This window comes from Chiloscyllium plagiosum, chromosome 31 (assembly GCF_004010195.1).
Source record: "Chiloscyllium plagiosum isolate BGI_BamShark_2017 chromosome 31, ASM401019v2, whole genome shotgun sequence".
Taxonomy (NCBI): domain Eukaryota; kingdom Metazoa; phylum Chordata; class Chondrichthyes; order Orectolobiformes; family Hemiscylliidae; genus Chiloscyllium; species Chiloscyllium plagiosum.
Genome location: NC_057740.1, coordinates 38,733,488 through 38,750,306, shown reverse-complemented (window position 1 = coordinate 38,750,306; position 16,819 = coordinate 38,733,488). Strand labels below are relative to the sequence as shown.

General features: G+C 43.1%; 1 protein-coding gene across 1 annotated transcript in view; it reads left to right on the top strand.

Moving 5' to 3' along the window:
• Positions 1 to 16,819, top strand: part of LOC122565442 (tyrosine-protein kinase JAK2-like) — a 116,112-nt gene that overhangs the window by 39,139 nt on the left and 60,154 nt on the right. The window contains exons 2-4 of the mRNA XM_043721426.1: positions 3,861 to 4,078; positions 8,385 to 8,508; positions 15,964 to 16,081. Coding sequence (XP_043577361.1) covers positions 3,886 to 4,078; positions 8,385 to 8,508; positions 15,964 to 16,081 — 435 coding nt within the window. The 5' untranslated portion in view covers positions 3,861 to 3,885. The remainder of the gene's footprint in view (positions 1 to 3,860; positions 4,079 to 8,384; positions 8,509 to 15,963; positions 16,082 to 16,819) is intronic.

Sequence of the window (16,819 nt, the reverse complement as noted above, 5' to 3'; positions counted from 1 at the left end):
TGGAGGCTGGTACAATGCAATATTTAAGAGGCATTTGGACGGGTATATGAATAGGAAGGGTTTGGAGGGATATGGGCCGGGTGCTGGCAGGTGGGACTAGATTGGGTTGGGATATCTGGTCGGCATGGACGGGTTGGACCGAAAGGTCTGTTTCCATGCTGTACATCTCTATGACTCTATAACTGACAATTAAAAAGACACCTCCATATTGCAGGGCCTAAAGGATAAGAAATCAGAATAGGAGTAGGCCATTCAGTCCTTCGAGCCTGCCCTATCATTCAATAGGATCATGACTGATTCTGCATATTCACTTTCCTGCTTTTACTCCGTGTCTAGTGATTTGAATGAGGTTGGCCAGGTGGATCTCATTGAGTACGAGCGTCCTGATTGAATCTGTTAACCTGGGCCATTCAAGGAGTCCTGGCTGACAGATATAAAACAGGAGTCTCAGGATTCTCCTTGCTCAAGTGAATGGCTCTGAGCTAGCTGGGGCAGTGCCTATGGTCTGTGAGCGTGTAGGCAAAGGGTGACTTGGTGACAGGATACCGGCCTCTGGGCAGTTATTGATCCCTCTTCTGATCCCCACAATTCAAAATTTAAAAGGATAATTTGGAATTGTAACCACCTGAGGACTTTCCCAAGGCAGAGTGATCAACTTATTGGGATGGGAATAGGTCTTCTCACTCTGGGAACTAATTGTTTGGTCACTCCCCTCACCCTTGTTTCTCGCTTATGGTATTTATGAACAGTGCTGGGCACTGATTTTCACAACATCAGTTCATCTTGCAGCAGCGATGAGCTGTGTTTCCCAACCACCACTCGTGTTCCTCATGTAGCTCTCAGATTCATGGACCCAGATGCCCCTATTCCCGGTGGTTATTGGGTATTGGGGAGGTTACTGTATTTAGAAATAGAACATAGGGCCATAAGACATAGGAGCAGAAATTAGGACGTTCAGCCCACCGAGTCTGCTCCACCATTCAATCATGATCGATAAGTTTCTCAACCCCATTCTTTCACCTTCTCCCCGTAACCTTCAATCCCCTTTCCAGTCAAGAACCTATCTATCTCTGAGTATATTTAAGATAAATACTCAATGACCTCGCTTCCACAGCCTTCTATGGCAATGAATTCCATAGATGCCCCACTCTCTGGCTGAAGAGGTTTCTCCTTATCTCCATTCTAAAAGGTCTTCCCTTTATTGTAAGGCAGTGCCCTTGGGTCCTCGTCTCTCCTAACAATGGAAATATCTTCCCAACATCCACTCTGTCCAGGCCATTCAGCATTCTGTAAGCTTTAATTGGATCCCCCTCATCCATCTAAACTCCATTAAGTATAGACCCAGACCTAAAGTCCTCAAACATTCCTTATATTTTATTCCTGGGATCATTCTTGTGACCCTCCTGTGGACCCTCTCCAGGGCCAGTACATCCTTCCTGAGATATGGGGCCAAAATTGCTCACAATATTCTAAATATGGTCTGACCAGAGTCTTATAAAGCCTCAGAAATACACCCCTGTTTTTATATTCTAGTCCTCTCAAAATAAATGTTAACATTGTATTTGCCTTCCTAACTACTGACTCAACCTGCAAGTTTACGTTAAGAGAATCCTGGACTAGAACTCCCAAGTTCCTTTGAACTTCTTTATCTGAATTTTCTCGCCATTTAGAAAATTGTCTACGCCTCTATTCTTCTGACCAAAGTGCATGATCTCACACTTTCCCACATTTTACTCCATCTGCCACTTCTTTGCCCATTCTCCCAACTTGCCCAAACCCTTCTGCAGCCTCTCAGCCTCCTCAATGCTACCTGTCCCTCTCCCTGTCTTTGTATCATCTGCAAACTTAGGCAGAATGCCCTCAGTTCCTTCATCTAGGTCATTAATGTATAAAGTGAAAAGTTGTGGCCCCAACACTGAGCCTTGTGGAACACCACTTGTTATCGGCTGCCATCCTGAGAAGAACCCTTTTATCCCCACTCTCTGCTTTCTGCCAGACAGCCAAGCTTCATTCCATGATAGCACCTTGCCTCTAACACCATGGGCCCTTCTCTTACTCAGTAGCCTCCTGTGCAGCACCTTGTCAAAGGCCTTCTGGAAACATCCATTGGCTCTCATTGGTCTAACCTGCTCGTTACCTCCTCAAGGAATTCTAGCAGATTTGTCAGGTATGACCTCCCCTTGATGAAACCATGCTAACTTTGTCCTATTTTACCATACACTTCCAAGTATTCAGAAATCACATCCATCACAATGTCTTCCAGGATCTTACCCATGACCGAGGTTAGGCTAATCAGCATATAATCTCCTATCTTTTGCCTTGCTCCCTTCTTAAACAGGGAGCACTGGTCATACTGGAGTTCATTTTGAAGTACACAAGGTAAGTTGGATCACATTATCCCTACTGGGAGTCCAGGAACTATGCACTGCAGTCAGGCTTACAAACTGTGAGCAGTTTAGGCCTATACGCTCTGGAGTTTAGAAGAATGAGAGGAAATCTAATTGAGACATATGGAATGATAAAGGGGATTGACAAACTAGACATATGAAGGATATAGAGAGATGTAGGAGTACAGGCACGCAGTTCATTGAAAGTTTCATCACCGACAGACAGAATGGTGAACAAGGTGTTTGGCATCCTTGCCTTTATTGCTCTGGCCTTTGAGTATAGGAGTTGGGACATCATGTTGTGGTTGTACAGGATGCTGGTGAGGCCACTGTTGGAGTACTGTGTCAAGTTCTGGTTGCCATGCTATGGGAAGGGTATTACCAAGTTGGAGAGGGTTCAGATTTCCCCCTACATGAGTGAATGTACAGGTTTTAGAACAATCACCAATAATTTCTATAGAGATTAGAACCAGGTAGATATTGTTGACTGTGAGATCTCTGATTGGGGTAGTTAACCTGGGCCAGTCCGGAAGCCCTAGCAGACCACTATAAACAGGGATTCAGAATCTCCTCAGTTCAGGGACTGACTCTGAGCTGGCTGACCTCAGGCTGTGCTCTGTAAAGAGTGACTTGGTGATGGGATACCAGCCTCTGTGCAGTTTCATAGCCTCCCTTACTGAAACTAGCTTTATTTCCCTGATTCATTACTTGAGTTTAAATTCAATCAGTGGCAGTGGATGGATTCAAACCCTGCATCCCCATGGATCTCTTGATTACTAATCCACTGATATAACCTCTGCACCACTATTTCTCCCCATTAAACATGCTTAAGAGTGGAGTACTCACAGCTCACTGTGCTGGAGAATCCCAGAGACCCACAGCTTTTCACTGTGGCCATTTCTCCTCAGCTCAGTCCAGAATATCTTGAAACTAACAACCTCCTCCTTCTAATCTCACCGGTCAGGGATCAATGAACTCATAGACCCTACCTGGTCCAGTTGTCAAAGAATTTCATAACTCTTAATGTGTTCACCTATAAAACCAAGGAGAGAATGGCCTATTCTACTCCATGTAGCATTATATGATGGCCTACTTGGACTGTTAATGTTCTGGGGACTTGGAAGCAAATCCTAACATGGCAGATGGTGGAATTTGAATTCAATAAAACAAAATCTGGAATTAAGGTATGGTGATGATGCTGAAACCATTGTTGATTGTTGGACATACCCACCTGGTTCATTAAAGTCCTTTAGGGAAGTAATTGGCATTCTTACCCAGTCTGGCCTACATGTGACTCCAGACCCACAGCAATGTGTTGACTCTTAACTTCCCCCCTGGGCATTTAGGGATGGGTAATAAATGCTGGCACAATTTCTCATCCCATGAATGAATTAAAACATTGTACAGTAGACAAATGGGTCTATTCATGACAACTGATGGTGAAAGTGTTTTTTTTTTGTCTTTCCTTTTCAGAGAAGAGACAGTTCCTTCGCTTTCCATGCCTCTGTTACCAACGTTTGGCGAAATGACTGCTCTGGAGGACACAGGTCGGGAGGGGTCTCAACCAGAAGGTGTTGGACTGAAGGTCTATCTCTATCACCCTACGGCCCAGCCTGGGGAAAGCACCTTGAAATTCTATTCTGGAGGGTACACAGCTGAAGAACTTTGTATTTCGGCAGCAAAGGCGAGCGGTAAGGACCATCTCGGTTTTACTGTTGGGCTCTGTGGAAAAGCTTTGAACCTGCTCAGGACTCTCCTGTCCACTCAACATTACTCTATGTAAACAACAAAGGCTTTCAATAAAACTACAGAGTAGTTCTTTTGTGAAGCTCTTTCAAGATTTTGATTTGATTTGACTGCCGAGTCTGAATTTTCTTGCCCCACTATTGAGGGGGCTGTGAAGCTGGGGAGGGTGCAGTTCCGATAGCGGAGATGATGTCTTCATGGTGATGTCACCGGGCTAGTAATCCAGAACGCCTGGTTAATGTTCTGGGGATATAATTTCAAATCCCATCCTGGGATCCAGTGACATCTGTATCAACGAAAACCTGAATTTAAAACCGAGCTTGAAAGGGATGATGCAGCCACTATCAATGGTGGTAAAAACCCATCAAGTTCATTCAAGGCCTTTGAGGAAAACCGCCACCCTGACCTGGTCTGGCCTACATGGGACTCCAGAGTCACAGCAATGGGGTTGACTCTTAACTGTCCCCTGAAATGGTCTGGCAAGGCACCTATTATGAGGGCAACTAGGGATGGGCAATAAATGCTGACCCAGCCAACAGCACTCACATCTCATGAATGAACAATAATATTAAAAAACACTCCGGACAGACCATACAATCTCTGGAGCCCATTTCCCATTGATGCATGCTGCTCAGTTATCTGATCCTGTCTCTGGCCATGGAGTATCACTGGCAAAACTGGTATGTATTGCCCAGCTCCACTGCACAACTGCTAGCAAATCGACAAAACAGAGTGGGTTGTGAGACCACTTTGGGAGGTGGGTGGAGGGTGGGTGGAGGCTGGGGGAAGCAGTTCAATGTCAAACAGGAATGGCGTATCTGACGGATCAGCTGAGAACAGCTGGTGACCTTCTCGAAAGGACATGAGCTAGGCTTTTTACAGCTTCATGGTCACTTCCACTGATAACGGATCGTTCTGTGTTAAAGTCATGATTCAATTAAAAACACAAAGGTGTTGGAGAGTCGCTCGGTGGGTCAGGCAACATCCGTGGAGAGAGAAACAGAGTTTCATGCGAGGTCATTGGCCTAAAAGACTGCAGCATTGTCCATTTTTCAGATGAGATGCTGACCTCAGATATAAATACATAGAACATAGAACATTACAGCACAGGAACAGGCCCTTCAGCCCACAATGTTGTGCTGAACATGAAGCCAAATTAAACTAATACCTTCTGCTTATCCTTAGTCCATGTCCCTCCACTCCTTGCATTTTCATGTTCTTATCTAAGAGTCCCTTAGACACCCCTATTGTATCTGCTTCCACCACCACGCCCGGCAGTCCATTCTAGAGGAACAATATTCCAAGATGTTTCTCTGGGTAAAAAACTTGCCCCACACATCCTCTTTAAACTTTGCCCCTTAACCTTAAATGCATGCTCCCTAGTATTGGGCATTTCAACTCTGGGAAAAAAGATTCTGACCATCAACGCTATCAATGCCTCTCATTATTTAATAGACTTCCATCAAGTCTCCCCTCAGCTTCTGCTGGTCCAGAGAAAACAGCCCAAGTTTTTCTAGCATCTCCTTATAGCTCATAATGAGCTGCCTTTTCAAGGGGATGTAAAAACTCTCTTGTGTCAATTACAAAGAGGAGCTTGGGAATTTCTCGCTGGTGTCTGGAATGGCACTAAGCATCACAGCAGCAGCGTATTGTCTCACTGTTCCTTGAAAAAGATTGTGTAGCATCAATCTTTCTCACATCACAGCAGTGAACTGTGCTTCCTTTAGCACAGATTCTTGGAGTTAAATGCTCATCCATCTTCTATTGGCTCATCACTGTTTTCTCACATCTCTGTGAAGCATCTTGGAATGTTATTCCCCTGATTAAAAAGCTTCATAAATTCAAATTATTGTTGCAGTATTTAACCAGCTGAATGCTACAGGACCCAAAGGGTCAATCATAGACCATTGACATGATATCCCAGTTCACAAGACTAGATGACCCATACTCATGTGATTGACCCACTTTTAGGGAGTGGGATAACAGGCCCTCTTGTGCACAGCAAGATTTCGCAAACAGATGTGAGATAAATGATCATGAATTCTAGTTTTGGTGAGATTGAACAGGGCACAGCAGGAGAACATCCCGTTGTCCTCTAAACCTCAGAGGAACGTAGGCCGGTCCAAAGGATGCCGCTCTTTACAATGGGACAATCTCTCAGAGTCACAGTCAGGCTGCAGGACCCTAGCTAAAGCCCTCACGCCCTAGAGTGGGGCAATGTGCTAACACCAGGCTGAGTGCCACTAGGACAAGGGAATGAAGATACCGCTGACTTCACATGCATTTACAAGGCCAGCTCCTCACCAGCAGAAAGAGTCTACTGTATAGACTGCAGTGGTTCCTCAGGGCAGGATGCCACTAACTTCTCAAAGGCAATCTAACTGGGCAATAAATACTGGTCCAGCCTGCAACACTTACATCTTGTGAAAGAAATCTTAAAATATAACACCAATCAATGTTCAGAAGTCATATGACACCAGATTATAGTCCAATAGTTTTCATTGAAATCACAAGCTTTCAGAGCACTGTTCCTTTGTCAGATGAAGTGAATGAAAATATCACAAGGTTAGCTAGCATTAGATCTTCAGTGGCTAAGCTCACAAAGAGAAATAGGGAGCTGAATCTGGGCATCACTTTAATGCTGGGATTTAGATTCTGATTTGCTTTTTTTGAAAAGCACAACAATCTCAGCACGAGCTAAAATGGATAGACTACTTGATGTATCATTGACCTTTGCATTAAATTTGGAGACTCTGGACCTATTGAAATTAATGTGGTGACTGGTAAAACTGGTATTTATTTACATGTACTTTGTGAAAATTAACCACTTTTATTGGAACATTGTAACGATTGGAGGGGTTTGTTGATGACATGAGTTTAGAAGCTATCCAGGACTGGACTGACGAGGCTGCTAGGATGGATCAACATGGTTGGTTGATGCGTTCACTGGTCAAAACCCAACTCTATTTCATTCCTTCAAAATTTCACAGAATTGAATAATTGTTTGATTGGTTGATGAATTGATTGATTGTTGAGACATTCTGTATCTCAAAACAGATTAAGTCCAGGAGGAGGCTATTCAGCCCAACAAGCCTGTGCAGGTTGTCTGCAAGAGCGCCTCAGCTCCCCTGCTGTTACTCTTTCCGCAAAGTCCCTATATCTTTTCATTTTCCTTCAGATCCTTTGCCAACTTCCGTTTGAAAGCCATGGTTATTGCATGTCAAGTTTACCTCTCTGTCCCTCTGGTTCTTTTCCCAACTCATTTGGTCTGGTTCTCAATTCTTCATCAATGGAAACTGTTACTCCTTGTCTGTTCTGTCCAGGTCCCTCATGATTTTGAACACTCCTATAAACTCTGCACTCAACCTCCTATTCCCAAAGGTAAACAGCCTCTGCTCCTCTGAGCTGTCCACTCAACTAAAGTCCCATCTCCCTGGAAACATTCTCCCTTCATCTGCAACCTCCTGCAGTACCCCAAACCTCTGAGGTATCTGTTCTCCTCTCATTCTGGCCTTATGTCCATTTTCACTCCACTGCTGGGGACCGGAGATACTCAGAGAGTCCACTCAATGCCTTCCAGTTCCACGGTCATGGCTAATTCCAGATCTCAGAGGTTCACACAGCTGCAAGGGGATTTAGAGGGAATGTCAGCTGCCTGAGTCCCAGACTCTGGAATTCCATCACTGCACCTCTCCAGCCTCGGTCTCATTTGTTTAAGTCACTTCTTAAAAGCCCCTCTTTCATAAACCTTTTGGTTATCTGACTTAACATCTGCTTACGCCATTTACTGTCTTATTTGATTTGATAATGTTCCTGCATCACGTTAAAGACACTATCAATAAATTGCTTAAAAGCAAAATATTGTGGATGCTGGAAGTCTGAAACAAACATAGAGAATGCAGGAGAATTTCAGCAGATCTGGCATTATCTTTGGAGAGAGAAACAGAGTTAACATTTTGAGTTGAGTAAGAAGGGTTCTGATATCAAAAGATCAACTTTACTTCTATCTCCAAAGACCTACTGAGTTTCTCTAGCTCTTTTTGTATGTTGATTTTGTCATTGCTATAAAACCTCTTTCTCTCCCTCTCTGAAGTCTTCGCAGCCTTCCTATAGTTCCGAACATTTAGCCCCGAGCTCCAATTTCCCTTTCAACCAAGACAATCAACTTTGAATCTTCTTTTAGCATTTTGTCTCAGTCCTTTGCCCCTTCTGTCTTTGATGTTTGGATATTTTGATCTCTCCCCAACACAGGTATTCAGCCAGTCTACAGCAGCCTTTTCGCCCTCGCAACTGAAGATCTGCAAGTGTGGTACCCTCCCAGTCACATTTTCCAAGTCGATGGATCCAATCCACAAGTTGTCCTATACCGGATTAGGCAAGTTGTGAAATATTGCATTCTTGTTTTGGGCACTAATGGTCAGTATAATATTGAGAAATGGTCCTTATCACTGGTCCAACAGTAATACCATTAAAGAGGAAGCTTTTCATTTCCACGGCACCTTTCACAATCTCCATACTGCTCCAAAGATCTTTATTGATAATGAGATACTTTTAGAAGTGCAGTCACAGTTGGGGGGCAATGGATAGTGTCTCAACCTCTGAGCTAAAAGCTCTGGATTCATGTCCCACTCCAGGGCTTAGTAGTCAAGGCAATAGCTTGATTAACTGCTTGTAAATCTTCCAACACAAGCCAATGGCAGAAGATTTCTAGCCAACCATCTGCAGAAAGCAAAGGGCCAATTTATTGCTGTACTGCTATAACCATAGACCAACACAGAAGTCCCTGAATTACAAACAAATAAATCAAAATATTGTGGATGCTGGAATTTTGAAATAAAAGCAGAAAGTGCTGGAGAAATTCAGCAGGTCTGTCAACATCTGTGGTGACAGAAACTGTTTACAGTCTCATATGATTCTTCTTCAGAACAGGAGAGCTTGGTACCAGATGAGGGAGAGACTTTGTTGTAATGTAGAAAACTTAGCATGCAATTTCTGCACAGCAAGTTCCCACAAACAGCAATGGAATAAGACGTCTTTTATTTTGTATGATATTGTTTCAGAATTAAATATTGGTTATAACACCTCTTCTTTTTAATTTTGTTCATTGGATGTTGGTGTCAGTGGTAACAGTTATTGCCCAGAGGGCAGCAAATACTTAGCCATGTTGCTGTGGGGGTCTTGGGTCACGAGTGGGCCAGACCACGTAAGGGCCACAGATTTCCTTCCCGAGAGGATGTCAGTGAACCAGATGGGCTTTTACTCAACAGTAGGTCATTTGTGTCTTGCTGGTCGGGTGTACAACTGCATCGTGTCAGATATTCAATATAACACTGAAAAAGAATAAGAGATACTTATGTGTTTTTTGATGCATTTGCTTTTGAGTGCTGGTTTGCGTTACCAGCTACTTCATGCACTTTTCATGAAGTAAATTTAATTTCAACAGGAACCATCAAAGACAGGCTCCCTCTCCCTCCCCACCATTTTCAGGAATGACTTTATAGCACGGCAAGCAAACAATAAACCCGAAAAATTCTTAGAACACACTTTGTTTTATTTCTGCTTCTAAATGCTGGCCATATAAAGGCCATTGGCTGCTGTGAAAATCATTTCTGTTTTCCTATTCATGAGCTGAGAGGAGCTTTAGGCCAATGTTGAGATTGAATGAGTGTAATCAAAATTGAGGTAAACCAGAAAGTGAAGCCAAATCTGTCTTTGGAATGGCTGAATGTAGGAGAAAGTGCAGAGTTAGTTTTATTTTCATGTAACAAACTCTCCTTGTGTGACACAACAACATTCTGTATTTCTTTAGCTCCAGAATATTTTGCAGGAGCTTAATCAAATGGAAATTAATGATGAGTGACATGAGGCAATACAAGCACACTCTCTCGCAACCAGAAAAATGTAGAAAATAGGAGAAGCCTTGGGCTATTTAGCCCTTCAAGCCCTCAATATCATTCATTGTTATCACGTCTGATCACCCAACTCAGTCTCCTGTTCCTGCTTTCACCTCTTTGATCCCTTTAGCCCGAAAAGATACATCTTAATCCTTCTTGAAAACATTCAATGTTTTGACCTCATCTGCTTTCAGTGGCAGAGAATTCTACAGGCTCCCCATTTTCTGGATGAAGACATTTCTCCTCATCTCAGACCTAAATGGCCTACACTGTACCCTTAAACTGTGATCCCTGGTTCTGGGCATCCTGGTTATCAGGAAAACCAACAGCTCCATGACATTGGTATTCTTGTCCTTGAATTTACCACATTTTGTGTCAATTGTTTTGGCCAGTAGTATCAGGTTGGGTGGGGTCAAGGGTCACTTGGAGCTTGTGAATAGACCATAGAGTCATAGAGATGTACAGCATGGAAACAAATACTTCGGCCCAACCCGCCCATGCCAACCAGATATCCCAACCCAGTCTAGTCCCACCTGCCAGCACCCGGCCCATATCCCTCCAATCCCTTCCTATTCATATACCCATCCAAATGTCTCTTAAATGTTGCAATTGTACCACCCTCCACCACTTCGTCTGGCAGCTCGTTCCATACACATACCACCCTCAGCATGAAAAGGTTGCCCCTTAGGTCTCTTTTGTATCTTTCCCCTCTTACCCTAAACCTATGCCCTCTAGCTCTGGACTCCCTGACCCCAGGGAAAAGATTTTGCCTATTTACCCTATCCATGCCCCTCATAATTTTGTAAACCTCTATAAGGTCACCCCTCAGCCTCCGACTCTCCAGGGTAAACAGCCCCAGCCTGTTCAGGCCTCTCCCTGTAGCTTAAAACCTTCAACCCTGGCAACATCCTTGTAAATCTTTTCTGAACCCTTTCAAGTTTCACAACATCTTTCTGATAGGAGAGAGACCAGAATTGCACGCAATATTTCAACAGTGGCCTAACCAATGTCCTGTACAGCCGCAACATGACCTCCCAACTCCTGTACTCAATACTCTGACCAATAAAGGAAAGCATGCCAAATGCCTTCTTCACTATCCCATCAGCAATTAAAGAGTCAAGTCTAGCAACGTGCAGTACCCACCCAAATTATCCTGGTAAGTTGTCTTGTAACTGAATAAAAAAAAAATTTTTGGCACCTTTCATTAAAAAGTTGGTGAAGGCACAGCTCGGATATTACATGCAGTTCTGACTATCATCGTTTTGTGCAAGCTCCAAAGGAGAAGTGCCTAATAAGACACTTCAGTTATGTGACAAAGTGAAGACACTGCGATTATTTCTCCTTAGAGAGAAAATCCTAATGGAATATTTAAAAGAATTGTTTAAAATTGTGAGATAGTCACTTGGCGGTATAAAACTTGAGAATTGCAGAGAAAATAGTGTACTCACCAGGACTGAAATGCAAGAATACCAAATCTCACAGTGAATAATGAGAAAATAATGTGTTGTTGGCTATTGAATGGTAATTGGTTGAGACATTGCCATGGTGAATGCACCAGGCAGTTAACTGTCAATCTTTCATTCAAATTCGAAGTAGGCAAGTTGGCTGTGATTGGTCAGTGCAGTGGTATGGGATTGGCCATCACTTATGTTTTTGTTAAAATTCAAGTCAGGAAGTTGACTGTTTGGTCAGGGCATTGAAAGCCAGCCCCCAGGTTATTGATTGGTTGAAAAAGGTGCAATGTCTGGACATGTTTTGTCCGTTTATAAATAGCTGGGCCTGTGCATGAATGTATCTAGCTCCATACGTGCAGGTGAGACACACTGATGAGCCTGACTGATAATCTTAAACTGTTTATTATTGTGATTCTCAAGATAAACAGGATTGTTTTTGGAATGTTGTCCAATCATGGACTCACATCTAATGTCAGACATTGTGTTGTGATTTTTGGCTGTTTGAATACAGTTAGTCATATAACCTACATAATTGGCATCACACCAGCAATGAAATTCATACACCACAAAATTTCTGTGATCCACAACCTAGAGTCCACTGTGTTAGAATCATGCACCTGGTACATCATGGAGCACTGATTCATGTGTTATAGTCCTATACTTGACAAGGAAGCTCTATAATTGACACATTACCACCCGAATATATTAATTCCTGAACCTGACATTTTACAATCCTATACTCTAAGATACTGGTATCCTAACTCTGGCCAATAAATGAATTCTTTATTCATTTGTGGGATGTGGGCTTTGCTGATTAGGTCAGTATTATTGCCCATCCCTAATTGCCCAGTGGACAGTTGAGAGTCAACCACATTACTGTGGGTCTGGAGTCACATGGAGGCCAAGTAAGATTGACAATTGTCTTCTCTAAAGGGCATTAGTGAACCCAATGGGTTGTTATCTGACAATTGGCAAGCATTTCATGATTATAGCAAGGGTACATGAGTATAAGACTCTTACTTCCAGGGTTTTTTAAAAAATCGATTCAACTTCCACCATCTGCCATAGCAGAATTAGGTCCTGGGCCCACTGGGTCTCTGGATTATTAATCTAGTGATAACACCACCATATCACATTGTCTCTCCAAATCTGTTGCTGAATCTCAGAATGAGAAGGATAACCTCACTGCTAACACCCTGCACCTTTGATCAACATCAAATCCAAAAGTAAAAGATTAGAATGAATCAATGATAGCCTCGCAGTTGAGGTGTTACTTTTAACTGGAAGCATGGAGGGCAGATTTATTTGTATAAGATCGTAAACAGGAAATCTTACCCTGTTCACTATGTACAGAGATAAGCACTGTCGTAACACACTCCTTCCTGTCCCAGTTAAAGATTAAAACAGAATAAATATCTTGACTCTGTTGACAGCATTGATCACTTTCTAAATCCAGGGTGGATCGCCAAAATGTAACCCCATAATCCAGGGAGTGCTGCACAGTCAAGAAGCACTGCTCTTCAAAAGAGAGACCAAATGTGGATCTCTCTCTCTCTCTGTCTCTCTCTCTTTCTCTCTCTCTTGTTCTCTCTGGTTTTGATTATTGCAAAAAGTTCCAAAGCATTGTTCCCAAAGAAAGGACTAACATCTGGTAAACAGGAATCTCTCAAACAATACCAACTTGCAAAGAAATGTCATGGGCTATTAAGCCTGTTTATTGAGAAATGTTCTGCCTCTTAACTCCACTCACCGACCTGCCTTAGCTCCATATCCTTTCGGATCCTTATCAGCAAATATCTATTAATCTCCGATTTAAAATGGTTAATTGTTGCTTGTGGGATCTTGCTGTGCATAGGTTGAATGCTTTGGTTGCCAAATTGGCAAATGTGAGTTCATTTCACAAGCAAGTCACCGATCATCAAGCCCTTCAGGAGATGAACTTTACTGAAACGAAAAGGAAACAGAAATCGCTGGAGAAATCCAACAGGTCTGGCATCTGTGGAGAGAAAGCAGAGATAACAGTGGCTCTTCATCAGAACCTGGTTGCAGACCTGCTGAGCTTCTCCAGAAATTTCTGTATTTGTTTCAGATCTCAAGCATCCATGGTTCTTTGTTTTTCTTCATTTTTATTTCTTGGTTTTGTGAGGACACCGATTGATACCTGTTTAAAATTGAAACTGACCTGGATCTTCAGATATCAAGAAGTGAAATTGTCAGCGTTCACATTTACTTGTCCTTGGAAGCTGACAACGACTTCACGAGTCCGTGAATGTGCAATTAAATGTTCAAATCCAGAAGTTGCTGCCAGTCATTCTAAACATCGGCAGAAGGTGTTATGGTTCACTCTGAAGATCACAGTCAATTAGAAATCACTGACCTGATGAAATTTTACACTCGTGAGCTCGTGACTTATTGTAAAGCCCTGTGATTTGTAACTGAACTTTTATGGATGCACTAAGCTCATAATCATGACGAAATACCATCACTACCCCAGCAAGAGTAATATGGCATTTGTTAAATGTCAAGTCTCTCTGTCGTGGCAAGAATTCCATATAGTTTTTAAATTAATAATCCTTAAAATTGTGTTTATTGTATTTTATCTTTACCTTCATCCCGTATGTAGGCTCCAAATATCTATTTTGTTTTTCAAGAAATTGTAAAATTGAAAACGACGATATACTCCAGTTTTCGTCAATGTCATCACTTGCTTTCTTTGCTTGATAAGATCAATGCTGCTGGACAGCTGGAGATCCCCTTGAATCGATGCTAGAATTAAAATCTCTCAGTAAAGGGGAAATCAACACCTCAACAATCTCTAGACTTCATTGAGCTGTTTTCTTAGAAGCCAGCAATAACCATGTTCATTTCAATTTTTCTTTCTTAAGTATTGTCATGGATGTGCAAAGATAAACTAAGGAAAGGGTGGAAGTAAACATCATAATTGGAGTATTGCTGAAGATGTCCATATTGCACTCATCAGGATATTCACAAGAATGTCACAGTAAAGAGGAACAACATTTTATTTTTTTTTATTTTATTAAACAAATTACAAAAACAGTTTACAACAAACAGTTACCTTTACAGCTGCATACAAGAGACAGCAATGTTACAAGGGAGAGTAGCAGCAAAGCCAGGCCCCAAACCCTACCATTCAAACAGTTTACAGGGACATGAGGACAAACCTCAAATCCCAGTTTCACAAAGATATAAAGGAACAACATTTTATCCTGTTTGAGAAGAGTGCTGATTGGTTGGCAAGTGACTAATTGGTGGAAGTGGTGCTGTTGAAAATGCACCAGTTAGCGATGCCTACTCAGTCAGCTGGCACAACTCCCCATCTGCTCCAAGAATGCCATCCACCTTCACCTCCCTCTGTCTCATTCCAGGAGGAGAACAGCCCTCAGTGGGGCAGAAAGAGTCAGTGATGGTGGTGGACTGCCTAATATTTGGCTGCTCACTCTTTTTAACAAGAGGATTCTGTTGAGTGGCTGCCCCTGACTGGCTGACTGACTGTGCCCAAGCTCCTGGATAGGTAGTAGAGGCTGCCCTTGGCTGACTGAGCCAATACCCCCTGAGGGAATGCTATCTCCCTTGACTTAACAAACAGGAGAAGCTTCCTTTCTTTGTGGCTGTGCGAAAGACATGGCAATGCAGCAGCACTGTGAGCCTGGTTTCTTGGGATGAGGTGCAGTTTGCCAGAACACAAGGCAGGATTCCAGGTCGGCTCAGAGAGGGTGAGAGCTAAAAGGACAAGCGAACAGTCTGGAGATGCAATCCAGTCCCTAGTCCAGTCCAGTCCGCGAGTTGGGTGTGTCTCCTTGACTGCATAATTTCCTTGCTGCAACATTCCAACAATAGTTACTAGGCTAAGGTAATGCACTGAAGTGCAGAAGCATCCTGTCAGTGGATCAGCGATAGGCTGAGAGGCTGGCTCATGGAAGATGCCAATGTTCATGGAGATGGGTTCCATGTGGCTGATGCTCATGGACCATGCCCTAAGATGTTGGTGCTTCGTGTCCAACATGGAGGTCCTTTGGAGGAAGCTATGAGCAAAAATCACTGGGTATCCGCTCTGACTTCCACGTCAAGAATCTTTGTCCATTTTGCTGGTGGTAGGTAATATAACAGGAGGCCATGTGTTAATGAGGCAAGGCTGGTGGGCCGAAGGGCCTGTTCCTGTGCTGTATTGAATTAATATTGAAGATATGCAGTTAATAAGATCATCAACAAGCAATTATAATGCCCCTCCTCAGTAGGTAACCCATCACTGCCAAGTGAGGAGCTCCCCCTGATACCTGGGCCTCAGCTAGAAGGTGCAGTGAGTTGTTCCCATCATCGAGAGAGTGGACTTGCTGGACTTCTGATGCAATCCTGCCACATTTCTCATCATCGCCCACGTTGTTCAGGGGCACCCTATGGGGCCAGCACTCCTTTCTGCATTGTAATGCTGATGGGTTCATCTCTCTCCCTCTCTCTATGTAGATTTTTCTTCCCGAATTGGTTTGGACAAGGCAGCAATAAATCCTATCGCTATGGTCTTACAAAGGAACACATTAACACTGTGTTGGATTACTCGGTCATCGACTACCTCTTTGCTCAGGTAAATGGGAATCTTTTATTGCTTAAGGAAGATGAAGCAGACAGGGATCTTTACAACTTTAGGGAATTTCTGCTGAACTCTGGGATTATCAGTTGGAGCCAAAAAGTCAAAGATTTCTGAGCATTGTCATGTAGGTTCATGAGGTAATTAAAACATGAAAATTCATGGAATTAATTTGAGGAGAGATTGAATTAAAAAGCAGTGAGGTCAGGGTAAACTTGAGTCATATCTTGGTTAGACAACACTGTGCATAGCTCAGGTCTTCCCTTACAGAAGAGAAATAGGAGAGGACGTTATGCTTTCCCATGGGGGCATTGGAAGTCTAGTGGGGTCGGAATGGGTGGCGTATGTTTCTCTTGCACCTGACCCCATCCCCAATTTTGCACATTGACTCAAGCATCAATTGGCCAATTCATGGTATTCACACAATTGTGAGTCTCCTGCTCCTCGGATGCTGCCTGACCGGCTGTGCTTTTCCAGCGCCACACTTTTTGACAACTGACCAATTAGTATTTGGAAGTAGGCTCCGTGTCCATTTGCGGTTTCATAGAATCCCTACAGTGCAGCCATTCAGACCATCAAATCTGCACAACACTTTGAAGCACGTCACGTCCAGGCCAAACCCCTAACCCCGCATTTCCTACAGCTAACCCACCTAGCCTGCACATCGCTGAACATTACAGGGCAACGTAGCATAGCCAATCCAGTTCACATGCATACCTTTGGACTGTGGAAGGA